The following is a 17,694-nucleotide window of genomic DNA, read 5'->3' as shown; positions in this document are numbered from 1 at the left end:
TTTTTTTTTTTGTTAAAACAGTCTCATTGGGTCGGAGCCCGGAGGTGTCGGACTCGTTGAGTGTTATTAGAGAGAGAAGCTCGGGGAATGGAGTAATATGTAGGAGAGACAGCTGCGTCTCCGAGAAGGAATTGGGTTTGTTGGGGGATCATCTCTCTGAACTCTCAAAGAGTCTCATCGACGGCGCAACACATCTGCTTATTCCCGCGGCGGGAATATAGGTTTGCTATGGGGAAGATAGACGTTCCATCGGAACATGAGCTCTACTACTGCAAATATACTCTTGTTGGATTCAGTATCTTTCCCTCATCTTCCCTCCATACTCAATTTACAAAAACAAAGTTGAAACTAGTAAAATTTCCTGTAAACTTAACATTGAATTGTCTATTGTTATGTCTTTTCACTGTTTAATATACAATTTTTTTATATTAAAATATATGTAAATTTAAAATTGAATTTACCATGTATATATTAATTAATTAATTAATTTAAACGGTAACAAAACCATTTATTAAACGATTTTACGGTTTTGGTGTAAATGGTTTGATTTGCTTTCACTCAATGGTTTTGATTTGGTTTTGACACCCTTATCCTCCACCTCATCCTCATCCATTGGTCCTACCCCCTTTGAAACTTCCACCCCTCTCCCTTTCCCTCTCTGGGGATCTCGTCCTTGCCCCCTCTGCACAACTCGCCTCACCCCTCTGCCCAAAATTATTCACTTGGTGGTGGAAGAAACTCCTTAAATCGTCAAGTTGGATACCAGAGATATGATAACCTAGAAAACATAGTTCAAATAAGGTGTCTTATTTGCCTTTTCTCTGTATTCAATTAGGGTTCATCTCTACAAGGAAAGCATTGAATTACTTCATTTGACCTAGTTTCCAAATAGTGCGTAATTTATTCTCTTACTAAACCGTTTCTCTTAGGCACCATTTGACAACGCTCTGTTTCTGCCGTTTCTGCATTTTCTTATTCCCAGAAATGCAAATAAAGTATCTTATTTGCCTTTTCTCTGTATGCAATTAGGGTTCATCCTTACAAGGAAATCGTTGAATTACTTCATTTGACCTAGTTTCCAAATAGTACGTAATTTATTCTCTTACTAAACCGTTTCTCTTAGGCACCATTTGATAACATTCTGCCATTTCTGCATTTTCTTATTCCCAGAAATGGAGAAACAACCTAAAAAACATTTGATAAAAGCACCGTTTGATAACATTTTGTTTCTGTTGTTTCTGTTCCTAGAAACAGCAGAAACGACCTAAAAGGCGTTTGATAAAGTCGTTCTGTTTCTCTTGTTTTTAGAAACATAAATCAAAATTTATATTGATTTCTGTTCTTAGAAACGCAATTGACGAAACAAGTATGACTTGTTTCGTCGTTTCTAGAAACGACTTTGGTTCACCATAATTGTAAAAAACCCAATAAAAATCCCTCAAACCCAAAACATCAGTTGAAAGAAAAAGCCATGGAAGACAGTAGCAGCTGAAATATGAATCCTCATCCACCACCGAGGGCCATCTTCCTCCTTCCCCTTTCACTCCGAGCCTCATCCTCCTCTCTTCCATAAACTCCACCATCAAAACAATAGAATCTCCAAAGAAGACAGTATGCTTCTAACTTCTTTTCCCCTCCCCCCTTTGATTGTGTGATTCTCTTCATTCTTCCTCTGACGAAGAGTCAAGTGATGCCGGATGAGTACGACGAGCAGACATTCTGTGTACGACACTGATGCGGCGATGATTTACGGATTGTCGGCATTTGGGCTTCTGCTGATAAGTCAGGGGTTCCTTTAGACCTGAACACCAAATGCCTCTGCTTCGGAAGGGGGCTCAAGGGCTGCAAGGCGGTTCACCAACAGTTCGTGAACCTCTCTAGCCCTGAGATACCTCTTTGCAGCCTCCAAAAACCCCTCCTCAATCCTCACCATCGGCAAAGGTAAACCCTTAAGCCTTCATCGTAATAATATCTCTCTCTCTGGCTTTCTCTGAGAAATCCAATTCTCTACCGACGATGGAATATGAAGAGGAAAATGAATACCACCCAAAATCGTAGTCGTCGTCCGACAACCAAAACCTTCAGCAATTGTGAGGACTGTTGGAGCGAAGGCGCTACATCGACGCTAATCGACACCTAGGGTAAACATTACCTTGAAACAGAAAAGACAGAAACAGTCACTGGTTATCAAACACCCTTGGTTTCCATTTCTATTTCCAGAAACGGTGATTTCCGTTTCTATCGTTTCTTGAAACATTATCAAACGGGCCCAAAGTTGTTCCGTTTCAACCGTTTCTAGAAACATAAATAAAAATTTATGCATATTTACAATTCTAGAAACGACTTTGACAAAACAAGTCAAATTTGACAGAAAAAAAAAAGGTGTTGTGCCCGATAAATCTCTCAACTATTTAAACCTAAAAGAGGCAACTGAACCCTCTCTCCCTTTTGGGCATCCGATGATACTATTGGGTTTTTAGTGGCATTATACCTGCAAAAATGTTTCCAGAAACAGGTTTATCAAACACCAAAAAATCCATTTTTGTTTTAGAAAAAGTGAAAAGTCATTTTTGCTGTTTTGAAACACAAAAACAATAGAAACATTATCAATCAGTGCCTTAATTTCCTCTTTTGAAACCACTAGGCAACCATTTAGTGGACATCATTGTATCTCGTTTAACGGAATAGAACCATAGGACTGCCATATGGTGGAATCACTGAAATCCAGTTTAAAGGAAAGGGTGCTTTAAATGAAAACATGGAATGAAAATTATGTTGGGGTTGGGTATATCTTTTATTCTGTAATGGTTCATATAATTATTTAGAGGGGTAAAATAGAAAATATGTTTGATTTCTGAACCTCAAATATCATTTTCTTAAATACTGGATACCTCAGGTGTAATTTACCCTTTTAAAAAAAAATTATAAATAGGAGAAGAGTAGTCTCATGTTCATGGTCGACATCACCATGGGGATTTGGTTCACTTATTAGGGGTTTTTAACATAGTAAATTCTATTATATTTTTTTCCAACTTTTAACTCTTTAAGAGAGCAGGTGCAGGGCAGGACGGTATCAAGATTTTGGAAAGGGGGAAGAATGGATCAAGAGTTTGAATCAAATGATGAAGAATGACATTGTGGGTATTGCATGCTTTTATGTGCAAGATCCATTTCATTTTCAACCATCTTTTTTCTGTCAAAAAAGGAAATTCTAGTTTACAACATAAATTTGGAGGCACCCTAACCTAAAAAATGTGCTAATCTATTGGAGGTACGAGGAGCATACAAGAAATGAAAAGGGCATACCTGGTGCACGAGACTTCCGCATGTGCGAAGTCTAGGAGTCAAGAACTATGCAGCCTTACCCCGAGAATGTTAAGGAACATACAAGAGTAAATTGAAAAAAACAGGCGAAAATGAAAGATCATCCACAATAGTTGCGTCGCCCAATCCAAGGAGCAGTTGAGTGACCAAGAGCAGAGATAACACACCTAGGGGCCGTTTGATAACACTCTGGGAGAATGTTTCTAGTGTTCTTCTATTCTGCGGGAATGCAAATAGAACAGAAATATGTTTGGCATGTCCGGTTCATTTTTGTATTCTCCCGGAATGAACCAATGAAAAAGAATGACTAAAGAATACATTGCAAGAGTACAAAAAATTCACTTTTCTATTCTTTTACAAACTTAAAAGAACAAAACCATTCAAAACCCCACAACCCCTTTTCTGCAACTCACGATCAAAAACCCCCAAATCCGTCGCTTCCCTACAACAGGTTCTCACTCTCTCGGTCGCCGCTTCCCTGCAATGGTCGTTCTCTCTTGGTCGCCGCTTCCCTGCAACGGTCTCTCCTCTCGGTCGCCGCTTCCCTGTCTCTCTCGGTTGCCGCTTCCCTGCCTCTCTAGGTCGCCGCTTCCCTGCCTCTCTCTCAGTCGCCGCTTCCCTACAGTAGATATTGTCTCTCTCTCTCTCTCTCTCTCTCTCTCTCTCTCTCTCTCTCTCTCTCTCGCTTCCCTGCAGCAGCTTTCCTCAAAAATGTCTCACCTTGTTTTTTAAAAAATCACTAGTGGTTCCCTGCAGCAGCTTTCCTCAAACCCACATGAATTAATTGATTAATGGTAATAATCAATAATCAACAATCAATTTGTCTGTTAGCAGAACAAAAACTGCTATGTAAGAAAACCCCCTCCTCTATTCTTTCTCTCTATTGAAATTTCAAGTATACAATAAAACTATAAAAACTAATAAAAAATTTTCACAATTTAAGAAGACAAAATTTCCAAATAATCTTCTCTTTGAATTTTGGAATTATTTTGTGGGTTTTTTTCTTCAGTCAGAGGCAACAGAGATGGTAGCATCTCTACCATGGCAGTCATCTATGCAGACAGACAAAGCTCTATCTCTAAATTAGCAGGTTTTGAAACTCCGGTTTTGTTTTCTTCTTCTTTCTTCTTTCAGTTCTGGGTTTATTCATCTTAAACCCAGAAAGAAAAATTCAGGAATAACCAATTTAATCTGGGGCTTTCAGCCATTAATTTCTTGCTTTTTTCTCTCTGTCTCTCTCTCTCGCTCTTTGTTCGCATGCTAAAAGAAGATTTTTTTTTTTTCTTTCTGGGTTTTTGCTTGAAGAGAAGATTAATTTTTTCATCTTTATATTCCAAGTAATTAATAGAGGTAAACATGTACAAGGAAGACAGATGAATGAGCTAAGGATACAAATTGCAAATCAGATGGCAGTAGATAAGAGTTACCCCCTGATTTGATTGTTTATGTAATAAAATTTCAAGACACCTATTTGCAGCTATGATTTTTATTTTGTAATTCCTATAAACTTGAATAATAGACTTTTGTTTTCTTATTAAGGTAAATGTGGAAACTCTTTATGCTTATATTTAATTATTTCCTTTAAGTAATAGTATTTTAAAAGATAATTTCATAAACAAATTATTTCCTTATTTAAGTTAAATTTGACCATAATAGCATATTTGTAGTTATTGATTTCATTGTTCAAAAGTGAATTTTCATTATTGTACTCTCCAGGAATAGAAGTGTTTGTCAAACGCTGTTTCTGTTCTTTTCCTGTTCTAAGGGCATTTCTGAAATAGTTTTACCAAACGCTATTTCTATTCTGTCAGAGTGTCTTCATAGCATGGAATCGAAAAAGAACACTTCTGTAAAAGAACATTCTCCAGGAATAGAAGTGTTATCAAACGGCCCCATAGAGTCCGAACAATTCTTCAAGCAAGGAATATGAAAGCGGCGAGCCACAAGATAGCCATCTCGAATAGCTTCAGCCCCCATTGCAAGCTTAGCTTGCACAGCAATATAAGTCCTAGAATCAAAACTCAGAAGATAGAAACACACCCTGCAACCAAACCGAGTGGACAAGAACCAGTGCCCCATCAAAATACATCACAGCATGAGATGGAGGAAAACCTCAACTAGGTTCCATATCTTTCATATTTGCCAAGATAATGCACATCACAGAATATTAAAGTTGATGAGACTCAGAACATCTTTAAAATGGGTAGAAAATTAAAATGACCTTAGGCTTCAAACAGCATTAACGTGGAAAGTCCGATTCCAAATTCTAAAGTGCTACCACAATAGCATTATCCCTAATGATAAATGAGTTGATAACTTCATTTGAGTAACATTCAGAATCATAACCTTAAGACACTCATCAAAGACCAATTTCAAAATTTCAAGATTACATCCACGAGTACTGAAAAACGTAAATCAACTCATCTGAAATCATTATCTGGAACACAAAATCTACAGAAGCAATACACAAAGGACCCATTTTATCTTTTATGATCTGAAATTAGATGTTTTATCTACACATCCACCCCCTACAATACAGCTAATATAAGTTCAATGTTCTAGGTTAACTTGGGGGTTTCATCACTATAGGAAGACAAGAATAGCCTTTAGTGTAGGAACTTTATCCTAAAATCATTAATGACCCATCCTAAATCGTTCCTTCTATACAATATCTACATACAAGAAGATCTAACCCTCTATGAGGCTTCAAAGTTCAAAGAGCAAGTAGGTTGAATGGCAAAGCACATAGAACAAATGAAGTCTTCATGTATCATTAATATCTCACTTATATTGAATCAATATATAAATTTAAGAGTCTAAAGTCCATAGTAGATGCTTTTAGAGCATATACGGCATTAGGGATTTTATCAACAACAAATTTTCACCTGGATTTGGCAAAAAGCAGCCAACAGCTTTCAGATAGGAGATTTGGTAGCAATTTACTGACTGATGTCAATTGGCTAGTCATAGTCAATCTGATTAGAAAATCTAAGAACTTATTAGAGTAAGCATACATACAAAGCTACAGAATTGATGACATTAATAATGGAAAATTGGCAGAATCACAGGAGACACCAGAAGTCTTATTTTATTATTGGCGAAAAGAACCCTGCCTCCAGTTCACACAGCTGGATGATATCATGCAGCCAGCCCCAGCTTTGCCTAAGTGGACAAACTATGGACGTACAATTAATTTTAACAATAATAATAATGATCTCCAATAGTTGAAATTGAAAATTGTTCACGTACCATTACATGAAAAACAATGGAAGAGATGAAACCAACAAATTCAAGGATTCTGCAACCAATCTATGAAAATGAATCAGTTGTTCAGATATCAGTGACAGTCCACAATGAAATAATAACAACTGAAGAAACCTAGATTTTTATAAAAAGAGGACAGCATAATACCAAAATCTATAACATCTAGAAGCAGACATCGTCGACCCAAGCAGACACACATTCACACACACAGAGAGTTAGAAAGAAGCGAAAAATAGTGAAAAGCTGTAGGTAGTATTTTTCTCTATGCACCACTAGGAAAGGGTATCATCTTCTCACATAAGGATCATTCGGCTTCTATATTTCAGACCACACAAACCTGATGGTACCCTCTAGGTTGGTCCTAATTCAAAAAAAAATTGGACGACAAAAGTTGACCATGGTGAAAATCTGAATTAATAAAATGGAAGGATTTCTTTTCTTTCCAGGCAGTTATCCTGCAACAGTAGCATGCCAAGTGAAATAATGTGCACTATCATATTCCCTCCACCAACCAAAAGGCAACAGGATCACTAAATGGTGGCACTGTTCATCAGCCTTAGCCAGTTACAATAGAAAGGCTTCAATACCTCATGGGTGGGTCCCCAAGCATAACTTCAAAAACCAACTGCCCGATTAAATATGAGTGGGGTGGGAAGACCAGTGTCCTATCCTTGTCCCATTTTTGGGCATTCTAATTTGGCTTAACCTGGTTCGTAGGCCTCCATCATCAAAGACCAGTTACAATGACAACAATGGCATTTGATGATCACTGAGTTCCATATCACAGAAAGGTGTGTAGAGTGTGACTTGACAAACATCAGCTCAAGTCTGAAAGGAACAATAAACTAAACCATCCCTTAAAAAGGGTACCACGACTAAAAATGCCAAATATGATTCAACAACCATCACCAAACAAGAGGCATATATCACTGTATTGCTCACAACATAAAATAGTTGATACCTCATTCACAGACTGGTGGACAGGGAGGAGATAAAAGGCCAGTAGAGAATGTAGAAAAGTGACACAAATGACAAGTTGGTGATATTGAAAGGAATCGACTATGATCATTATAACAACTGGACTTCACACCAGATTCCCAACCGATTCAACTGACTCCGCATTTTCATAATTGATGGGAAGAACATTACCCTTTTTCAAGTTCAATATGCTACAACAGAATTTCAGGGAAAATCAAAAGAAGTTGGTGATATGGAAAGGAATTAACTATGGTCATTCTAACAACTGGACTTCACACCAGATTCCCAACCGATTCAACTGACTCCGCATTTTCATAATTGATGGGAAGAACATTACCCTTTTTCAAGTTCAATACGCTACAACAGAATTTCAGGGAAAATGAAAAGAACTGACAATGAAGATTGGGCTTACAAGTAAAAATTAGTCCAATACTCCTTTTCAGTAACAGCTATCGCCCATTACCCGTCAATGAGAGAGACTTCAAATGCAGAACCCCACAAGTAGTCCTAAAGTACGTCATTAAACTTAAAACATCAAAGGGAAAAATCATCAAACACATAATATGCTATAGTTACCCAAACCAAGATAAAAGTTTGAAGCCATCAAGAAATCGAATCTCCTCCTCTAATGCAGGTAAAAAAAAAAAAAAAAAACAAAGATTGTGGACTTTTTATATTGGATTTCCTCTTCTTTCTCTTATTTGACGGTTAAGATGTATGAATGTTCAGATGTAATTACTTTTATCACCAAAAGGAACGAGAAAAGAGGGAAAAGAGAGTGGCTTAGGTCGAAAAACACCCAGGGATTTCCTACCCACCACCCATTTCATACACATAAAAAATATTTGAACTATAGAAAGGTGAAGAGAAAGAAAATCAATCGAAGAAGCAAAGTCACATTATAGAAGAGGAACAATGAAAATTACAATTCATCACCAACGAACTAATGTCATATGATCATACATCCATCATTCCGTATATACACAAATACGTACACATTGGATGATACCCATTACAGTATTTCCCCCGACGACGAAGATCGCCAAGAACGACACCATCAATGCTCCATGAGGACTCTCCTGCTTCTTCTTCTTCGCCTTTCTTTTTTCTTCTGATGATAAAGTAGGGTGAGAAAGTACTAGGAAAATAATGGAAAGAACAGGGAATTGAAGGTAAGGTGTTGAGGGGTTTTTGTTGTTTGTATAGAATCTAAGAAAAAGATAGTGCCTGGCCCCATCCTGTCTGCCTTCTCTATACTATATGAGGGGATGATACAGAGCTACATTGTATGCCTCATGTAGAGGCGCACCAAAATGACCTTCTGCTCACAAGAGAATCCTCTAACGGAGACGAGACAGGGCAATTTGTTCGCTGCAGGAAGTGAAGGAAGAAGAAGAGGATGAGGAGATGGAAATGATAGCAGAAGAGGAGGTGGGGGATGATGAAGAATGCATATAATATTCTCTCTCACTCTCTCTCAATTTCCTCTGACCGATTAAAACCCGAATCAATCCGACGAAGGGCTTTTCACTCATCAGTCATTCGACTAGGACCAGTCGATGGGTTGAAATCATCGGTAATTCCGATCTTATACAATTCTGTAAAATATCATATTCAAGGGGTAATACGTGTATTGATATCAATGCAATGGTCCAGATCTGGTACAACTAATAAAACCTTAAATCAGTGAATAGTCATTTAAATTAGATCTGGACCATTGCATTGGTATCAATACACATGTCACCCCATGAAGGTGGTATTTCACAAAATTGTACGAGATCGGAATCACAGATGATTTTTTTCCACCAATCGATTACACGCCCACTGAAGCCCGACCCCTTTACCTCTTTTCCTACCACAAAGTCTTGAACCTTGCCCGCTTACGCGCAATGCATGGAGAATTGAACCAAAGTCTCACATCATAAATATAAAAACTAAAGAGTAAAGTTATGCCACTAACTTAATGAGAGGCTCTCACCAAAAAAATAATGACAGTCTTTGAATGACCACCTCATGTATTTAGAATTTGACATTTATTTCTTATCATGAAATATTTTCTACGTAATAGTCATTTCTCTTTTCATGGGGATGGGTCGGTTATTTCGCCTCCATATATCTGAGTGTAGGGGCCACACTCCCCCCTCTATTAGAAACATTTTTTTATTTTTATTTGTCCATTGTCTTATTCTCAAAAATTCTTAAAATTAAGAATACAAAAAAGTTTTCAAAAAATTTGAAAATGACATATCGTTATCAAAATATGTAATTTTTTTTCTTTGGAAAAAATGTGTTATGGTCATGCTCATATTTTGAGCATATATGTAAATTGACAATATTTGCATTAATTAGAAAAATTTGTGTAATGGGTAAAAATAGTAAGATTAGAAAATCTTTTTTCTTTTTTGAAAAAAAAAACTTATTTTCATAGTCATATTTCAAGAATTCAAGCATACATGTAAATTAACAATATTTACCTTCATTAAAAGAAGTTGTGTAACACTACAAGGGTTTCCACAAAAAAAAAGAAGTAACACCACAAGGGGTAAAAAAAATAAAGTTTCAAATTATTCGACACCTGAAGAAGCATCAATAAGAAAATCCTAACTTGATATCACATTATAAGGACCTTTTTAAGGCCCATTTTATTAGTTTTCCTCAACAACTCTACTTTAGAGATCAATTTTTCGCATATATATAATTTTTTTTAAAGTGAAATTGGCATAGTCCGTTTTGAATCTATTTAGGGTTAAACGGTCTAGTAGGCCGTCAAAGGCCCATTTAACCAGATTAAACCCGAAAGTGATCGACCGATGATTAACACTTTAATAGAATCATGTCCACCGAATAAAAGTCCGATTAGTTAAAATAGACAATCATGATGAAAGGAAAAATTGGTCAAGCCCGGTTAGGCCCAACCAAGTCCAACCGAGCCCAAAAAAAATGCAAAATGAATGCAGGGGTGGGAATCTGGAAACCAGAGAAAGCCAGGACGGTTTCTTCGTCTTCAATTTCAGTTCATGCAGCCTGGATTTCCTGAGGTGGCCAGATAACATACTTCCTTCAGTCAGAACTCTTATGGCATCATACTTTTCCAGATTTCCAGGTAAGGTTCTACAGATAAGATGGATAGTTATTGGGTTCTTACTATAATACTAAGCTGTTTCTTTCTGGGTTCCACTTATACACCTAAAGTATGCACAGCAACTATTTGTGAAATCGCCCATGATGACCCATCCTGTTACTACTCACCAGTCTCTACTCAAATTCCTAGGGTCAATCACGGTTTTGGGCATCTGGGTATAAAGTTTCTTAGCCTGGAACCCTGGAGTAAGAAGATTTTGTCGCTATAGGCAATGAGGCCATGACAGGTTGGAGCCTGGCGTGGGCTTCAAATGATTTGTTCTTCGGTAACCATCATGAAGGTGGCTGTGGCTGTATGACTGTAACAGATGCTTCTTTCTTTTATCAAAGACACTCTGCTTTCCATGATGGCATTCCACCGTGGGAAAAGCGAGTCCATTTTTCCAAGTACCTCTCTATCACGCTTGAATCCTATTCTTCCCCAGTGGACCCAAAAACCCATGCCTCACCTCATGGACATACGAGCCCACCAAATTAGATTCAACTCTTGACATGACTAAAATGCTTTCATTTGATCAATTTGGTGGTTTAGGACATCTAAGCTTTTACCAGTGGATGTAGAATTATAAATTAGTGTAATGGATGGGCAAAATACTTTCTAACAGTGGAAGCAGCCTAATTGTCACTCAATAACACCTCTAAATAAACAAAGAGTTTCATACTTGTAAGTGAAGTTCATGGGACACTATCTATGGTGAATGAAGCAAACTGCTTTTTCTTCCTTTTGCTCTTCTCAGTTCTCAACCCATTTCAACAATATAATCACCCTCACAAAGACATAGATGCTCATCACTCAAATATAGTCCTTCCATCTTTATTACAATGGATAGCTATTTGAACTGGGCCATCCCAAGGAATCTTAACATTTTAATTCAAAAGTCAGGAACCCACTTACATTCAAAAAGAACCTTGCAAAATGACAACCTTCCATCCTTCTCCAAAATTTCTGCTTTTCTGAGTCTTTTTTCTGTATTACTCACATCAAATAGAGGGAGATCAAAATAGTAGAAAAATAGCTCTCAACCACACACACACAAACACACACACACACACACACATATATATATATATAGAGAGAGAGATGCTGTACGTTATTATGAAGCAGTTATAGTGCTCAAATTCTCACATACTAAAAAAAGGGGATGGGGGGGGGGGGGAAAGACAGAATCTCTCTGCTGCTTTATTTTCTATGTTTCTTTTTCTCCAAGTTTACCTATTTTATTTACAGTGAGAGTAAAAAAACTGTTCTTCAAGAACATTATCCCAATAGTTTGAAGAGCATACTGTTCTCTAGTTCCCATGGTACTTCTACTTATCCCCTGTCAGGTTCCTTCTATTAGTCATAACTCAGATGCATTCTTAATCTTGGTGGCATTGGATGGTTATTTGATCTTGCTTGACGACTTACAAGAATTGAACCTGCAAGGGTCTGCCTCAGTTAGTGACTGAACCACCTCTTTCATTGTTGGACGGAGGGCAGGGGCTTTGTAGGTACAACGAATGGCAATCCGGAGCACCTGTATCATCTCATCCTTGTATAACCCTGATAATCTCTTGTCTAAGACCTCCATTGCTCCGTCCTTGCTGGTTTCTACCTTGCATGAGACCCAGTATATGATATTCTTGTTATCCCCAAACTCTGGCTCCACTGGCTTCTTCCCTGTTATCAGTTCCATGAGCACTACCCCAAAGCTATAGACATCGCACTTGACCTTTGCCCTTGACGAGTATGCATACTCTGTCATTAAATGTCAATGACTATGAATATTGTAAGATTAGCAGGGTTGAAGAGTGAATGATTAATACCAGAAATGATATGTGAATTGATCAATTGGAAAATAGATGAGCTTGACAAGAAAAGTGTAATTTTAAATGATGCAGATGGTTCACGCGATCTATAAACAACCCAAACCCAGTAAAAGGCCATATTCTAGGGAAAACAGTAGCAGTAAAAAGCCCATATGTAACAGTGTAGTTGAAGTCAAACTGCTTGAATTGTAACTTGATTACCTGGAGCGAGATACCCGTACGTTCCAGCAATAATAGTGGTAGTGGAATCCTTTCCTCCTCTTGCTTGCAAGACCTTGGCGACACCAAAATCTGCAACTTTGGCCTGGTATTCTGCACTGAGTAGGATGTTGGTTGATTTGATATCTCTGTGAATGATCGGCGGCTTAATATCATGGTGAAGGTAAGCCAGACCTTGTGCAATCCCAAGTGCAATCCGATGTCGGGTGGGCCAGTCCAGTATACTCTTCCCTCTGTGAAGTGCATCCCATAGGTTTCCATTTGGCATATATTCATAAACCAACAGATTCAAATCTGAACTGGACAAGTAGCAGTACAACTTGACGATGTTCTTATGCCTGATGCTCCCCAGTGTCTCTACCTCCGTCTTTAGTCCCCCATCTAGGAAAAAATTATCCTCTATTGAAGGGTCCTTTGTCTTTTGACTCCACACTTTCTTCACTGCAACTGCTTCTCCATTGTTCAACAGGATCTTATACACAGTCCCTGATCCTCCATGCCCCACAATGTTCTTGTCTACCAGGGCCTCAATGATCTCATGCTGATCAAAGCTGACCTTATGGAAGTTTTGGACATATGAGAAGGAGGACAAAGACAATATCTCATCCTGTTCCATCACTTTTCTCTCTCTACTGTACCTACGTTTAAGAAACAGGATAGCTCCAATAACTACAACTACCACTGAAATCCCAATTGCCCAGATACAGCTCACTCTCTTGCGGCTGTTAATTTGCGGACAGGTGGGGAACTTTGTACCAGACAAATTAAAATAAACAGAAACACAGAGATCTGGATTTCCTGAAAGGCTTTCTGCTAATCCTCCTTTAATCAGGTTGGGAGGAACTGGACCTGAGAGATGATTGTTTGCAAAGTTGATTGAATTGGGAAGCAATTGACAGAGGCTTTCTGGAATGGGTCCGGTCAGTTGGTTGTTGGAGAGATCAAGAACATTAAGAGATTTCAAGCAAGAAAGCGAATCCGGAATTGATGAATTTAGCCTGTTACCTTGCAAAAGCAATAGATTCAACTTCCTGAGTTTGCCAATTTCAGGGGGAATAGGTCCAGATAAGAGATTGTTGCTCAGATCAATCTTCACCAGATTACCAGCACGAGAGATTTCTAGTGGTATAACACCTGAAATCCTGTTCCCCTGTAGAAACAGCTCTGATAAGTTCTTGGCATTTCCAATTGTCCTTGCAATTGGACCTTCAAAATTATTGGAATTCAAATCAATGATCGATACATGGGGAAGACCCAGAAGCTCCTCAGGGATTGAGCCTCGCAGCTGGTTGGAATTAACTCGAAACCGAAGAAGAGACTGACATCTCTGATAAGTTTCAGGCAGCTGACCATAGAACTGATTTTGCAAGACAAGAAAGTAAATCAATTTACCTCCCTTACAAACCTCTGGAGGTAACTCCCCTGATAAGCTGTTCTCTGACAAGTCCAAAGCAATCAACTTGGATGAAGCCCCGAGATATGGAGGCACTTTTCCTGTCAAGTTATTGTCATAGAGGGATAGTATCCTCAAAGTAGTAGAGTTCCCAATCATGCTTGGGATTTCTCCGGTGAGGCTGTTGTTGTAAAGCTGCAGTACTTGAAGATTCGGAAGCTTACAGAGAGACTCTGGAATCTTTCCAGTCAGTCGATTGACGGACATGTCCAAATCAATGAGCTGTGTGAGATTTCCAAACTCATTTGGTATTTCACCGGTGAGCTGGTTATAGTAAAGCTCCAGCAGCTGCAAGTTCTTGAGTTTTGCAATCTCAACGGGAATCTGACCGACAAGGTAATTTCCACTCAATTCAAGGTCGATGAGTGAAGTCATGTTCCCAATCGTTGGTGGAATCTTCCCATGCACCATAGCTGTTGACAAGATCATGGACTTGAGTTTTGTCAGCCGGGATATGTTCTCTGGCAACTGCCACAGGGTGAAATTAATATTCTCATTGAAATTGAGCAATTCTAGATTGGAAAGGTTCATGACAGACATCGGGAACTGCCCTGTGAAGTGGTTGTATGAAAGGTCGAGCAGTCGGAGAGATGCCATAGGTGAGAAATCCGGCAGTGTTCCAGTGAGAGATGACTTTGTAATATTAAGTTCTTCCAAGAGAGAACAGTTGACGATGCTAGCTGGGAACTCACCACGGAGGAGGTTTTTCCCAAGACGAAGAATACGAAGTTGTGGTAGATAAGTGCAGATATCAGCGGGGAAATATCCAGTGAGGAACCACCCGGACACATCAATCTTCACAACATCTCCACCACTGTTGCAGCTGACTCCAGTGTAATTACAGTAGGGAGCTTCAACGTCCCAATGAGACAAAGATTTTCCTGAGAGTGAATGCTTCATGAGAGTGAAGAATTGAGACTGATTAACCTCAGTGGCTTGGGAGCAGAAACTGAAGTGAGAAAGAAATAACAAAAAGAGGAAGAGAATTGGAGACAAGAGACCCATCATACAGCAGGTAAGGCTGATCAGGGAATAAAAATAAAAGAGATAATATGGAGAGTGAAGAGTTGAGAATTGGTGGTGGGTTCTGCCTCAGGGGAAGAGGAAGAGATGGAAGTATAAATGGCAGGGCTGAGGTATTATTTGGGTTGCAGCAATATTAAGCAGTGTTTATAAAAATATAAAAATAAAAGGAGTTAAGGAGATGCATGCAGGAAAATATTAAAATAATAAGTGGTAGAGGTTTAAGACAACAAATTAGACTCAAAAAGAGTTGCATACGTTGGTTCAAAGAGGCTTTGGCGTTTATGCCCCCTAAGCTCTAAAATATGTTTGTTGGGGGACTGGGTGGTTCGGCAGCAGTTAAACAGTTAGGTGGTTAGTCTGTTAACTGTAGCCGTTTCAGCAAGGTTTCTCATTGGATCCAGTCAGGTAAGGGTATGAATGTCAAGTGTCAAATGGGGCCAAAGCGTCTCATGGTTTTGTTTAGTCTCTCATTTCCACCTCAGCCCTTTCTGTATCTCCTTTGTGACTTGGGTCTGTTTTGGTTTCAGTCAAAAGTGGATGTGGACCTCAAACTTTTGCTCAAAGAATAATATAGTTGGTAATGTGTACATGGTGATGCTGGAGCTAGACCGAGTCCTGAACGTCTCAAAACCAGGTCAAGTAAAGTGCAGAGCCTGGTCACAAGAAACAGGTAAGCATTCACAAACTTGTTTGTTCTTCTTGTCTCCACCATGTCCCAGGGGGGCCTGAGTTGGATTGGTTCAGGAGGGTTCAGGTTGAAACTGGAAGGGCAGAACTAGAAACAGGGCAGCCACATCTCTTGATTGGCTTGTGTGTGGATGTGTTGGGAATAAACCACAATATTATAATATTTTTTTGGAGAATTTTTGCAGTAGAATGATATGGACATATCTGGGCTAAATAAGAAAGTAAAGCAGAATAATGACTAATGAGAGAACCAGAAAAGAGTTTAAGCATGGAGAGAATACTGTTATGTTAGCATATCTTAATATAGATGATGGATGCGATCTCCTCCCCCGAGACTTAAACAAAGAATTAGACAAATAATTTTTAAAGCATCGCACTCACATTGACACTTTGTGTGTGAATCTAATCGTCATAACATGACCCCATATGAAGGATGTGATCCCCTCAAACACTTAAACAAAAGATATAAGTAGACAGCTAATTAAAGTATCCCACTCACATTGACACTTTTGTCTGTGAATCCTCATATGTGTTTTAACACTCACAACAATCCTACACCTATAAGGTCATTTCATTTCTTGATTCTTTACTATTGTGAAAAGTGAAAACTTTAGATAATTTTTAATACTGAATTAGCATCAACCTAGTGATTGGCTAATTGGGTTTTTCTTTTTCTATGATAAAAGCTCATTTTTAAGCTGCTTTTTTACAGCATCATCTTCCCTGACCCTTGGGAAGTTTATATGGGTAAATCACAGTTAGGTTAAAGTGAATATTAGGTGGGTTTAGGTTGGCCCTCCAAGAAGCCAGGAAGAAGTTGCTGTTAAACTACAGGTCAGTTCATTTCTTGACCTTTGCTATTGTGAAAAGTGAAAACCTAGATAAAATTTTGTAATACTGAAACAGCATCAACCTGGTGATTGGCTAATTGGGTTTCTCTTTTTCTATGATAAAAACTCACAATTTGAGCAGTTCTCAGTTCTCAGTTCTCACCAGGTTCACTATCATGTCTTCTCCCTCCTGACCCTTGGGATGTTGATATGGGTAAAATCACAAGTAGGTTTAAGTGAATATTAGATGGGTTATGTTGGCCCTCCAAGAAGCCCAGAAGAAGTTGCTATTAAAGTCTCCATGAATGGGGAATCTATGAAGGATAAGAGCACTCAATGATGGAGGTGCAAAGCAAGATGCCACCTTATCGAGTCTCTCATCAGTAGTAAAAGCCATTGGGTGTTGGAGAGTTGTATTTATTTATTTATTTATTATTATTATTATTTTTTGGAGATGTGGCAAATCTCCATATGTTGTTCCACCTTTTCTCAGCCATTTTTCTTTTGCTAATAAGCGCCTTAATCATGAGCGCACTATAGCCTTTGAAAAGCCAAAGAATATGGGGTCCTAATCCTTACCCATTCCTTTGGGCTTTGAAGTTGACAACCACTCTTGGCCTTAGATGCCAATTGGGCGTGCTTAGGAGTCACTTATAACCAATAGAAAGGCAGAAATTGGACTCTTAACAATATCCATTCTCTCTTCACGGCCTTTTGCCGCGTCCGGCGCATCATAGCAAGGCAAAACTATTCCTCCCATGAAGCACTCGACTTGGTTTAGTGATATAGAAAAAAAGAATATGCTTTAGAGAGTGGCATTATATCGTGAGCATCGATTACCAGTACTAATAGCTATTATGAACCAACGATTATTAAAGGTAGTCTTCGTAAAAATCCGTGTCGCTTCTACGGGTACCTTCAGTCTTACATTTGACTATTCATGGGGTAGTAGTAGTTCCATTG

At 38.6% G+C, this 17,694-nt stretch overlaps 1 protein-coding gene and 1 long non-coding RNA gene across 3 annotated transcripts in view; both read right to left on the bottom strand.

The window, feature by feature from the left end:
• LOC122071104 overlaps positions 1-9,102 on the bottom strand; it is an 11,885-nt gene extending 2,783 nt beyond the window's left edge. Inside the window, exon 1 of the long non-coding RNA XR_006138057.1 lies at positions 7,979-9,102. This is a non-coding gene — a long non-coding RNA (uncharacterized LOC122071104). The remainder of the gene's footprint in view (positions 1-7,978) is intronic.
• A 2,235-nt stretch (positions 9,103-11,337) lies between these two features.
• On the bottom strand, positions 11,338-15,807 carry LOC122071092 (receptor protein-tyrosine kinase CEPR1-like). Of its 2 annotated transcripts, none has more exons than XM_042635370.1 (2): positions 12,718-15,495; positions 11,338-12,445 (listed from the first exon to the last, which is right to left on the bottom strand). In XM_042635370.1, exons 1-2 carry the CDS (start codon positions 15,194-15,196, stop codon positions 12,090-12,092), a joined length of 2,835 nt encoding a protein of 944 aa, XP_042491304.1. In that variant the 5' UTR covers positions 15,197-15,495; the 3' UTR covers positions 11,338-12,089. The 2 variants fall into 2 exon arrangements, with proteins under 2 accessions (XP_042491304.1, XP_042491305.1); XM_042635371.1 differs by having other exon boundaries at positions 12,339-12,465; positions 12,718-15,807.
• Between the last annotated feature and the right edge of the window lie 1,887 nt (positions 15,808-17,694).

This window comes from Macadamia integrifolia, unplaced genomic scaffold (assembly GCF_013358625.1).
Source record: "Macadamia integrifolia cultivar HAES 741 unplaced genomic scaffold, SCU_Mint_v3 scaffold_189A, whole genome shotgun sequence".
Taxonomy (NCBI): Eukaryota; Viridiplantae; Streptophyta; class Magnoliopsida; order Proteales; family Proteaceae; genus Macadamia; species Macadamia integrifolia.
Note: the sequence above shows the minus strand (reverse complement) of the source record. Positions and strands in the feature narration are given on the sequence as shown.

Bases quoted from the DNA above. Each gene is read 5' to 3' on its own strand.
- LOC122071092 (XM_042635370.1), bottom strand. From the start codon at position 15,196: ATGATGGGTCTCTTGTCTCCAATTCTCTTCCTCTTTTTGTTATTTCTT. The intron at 12,446-12,717 runs GTAATCAAGTTA...ATTTAATGACAG, and splicing joins GTACGGGTATCTCGCTCCAG to AGTATGCATACTCGTCAAGG.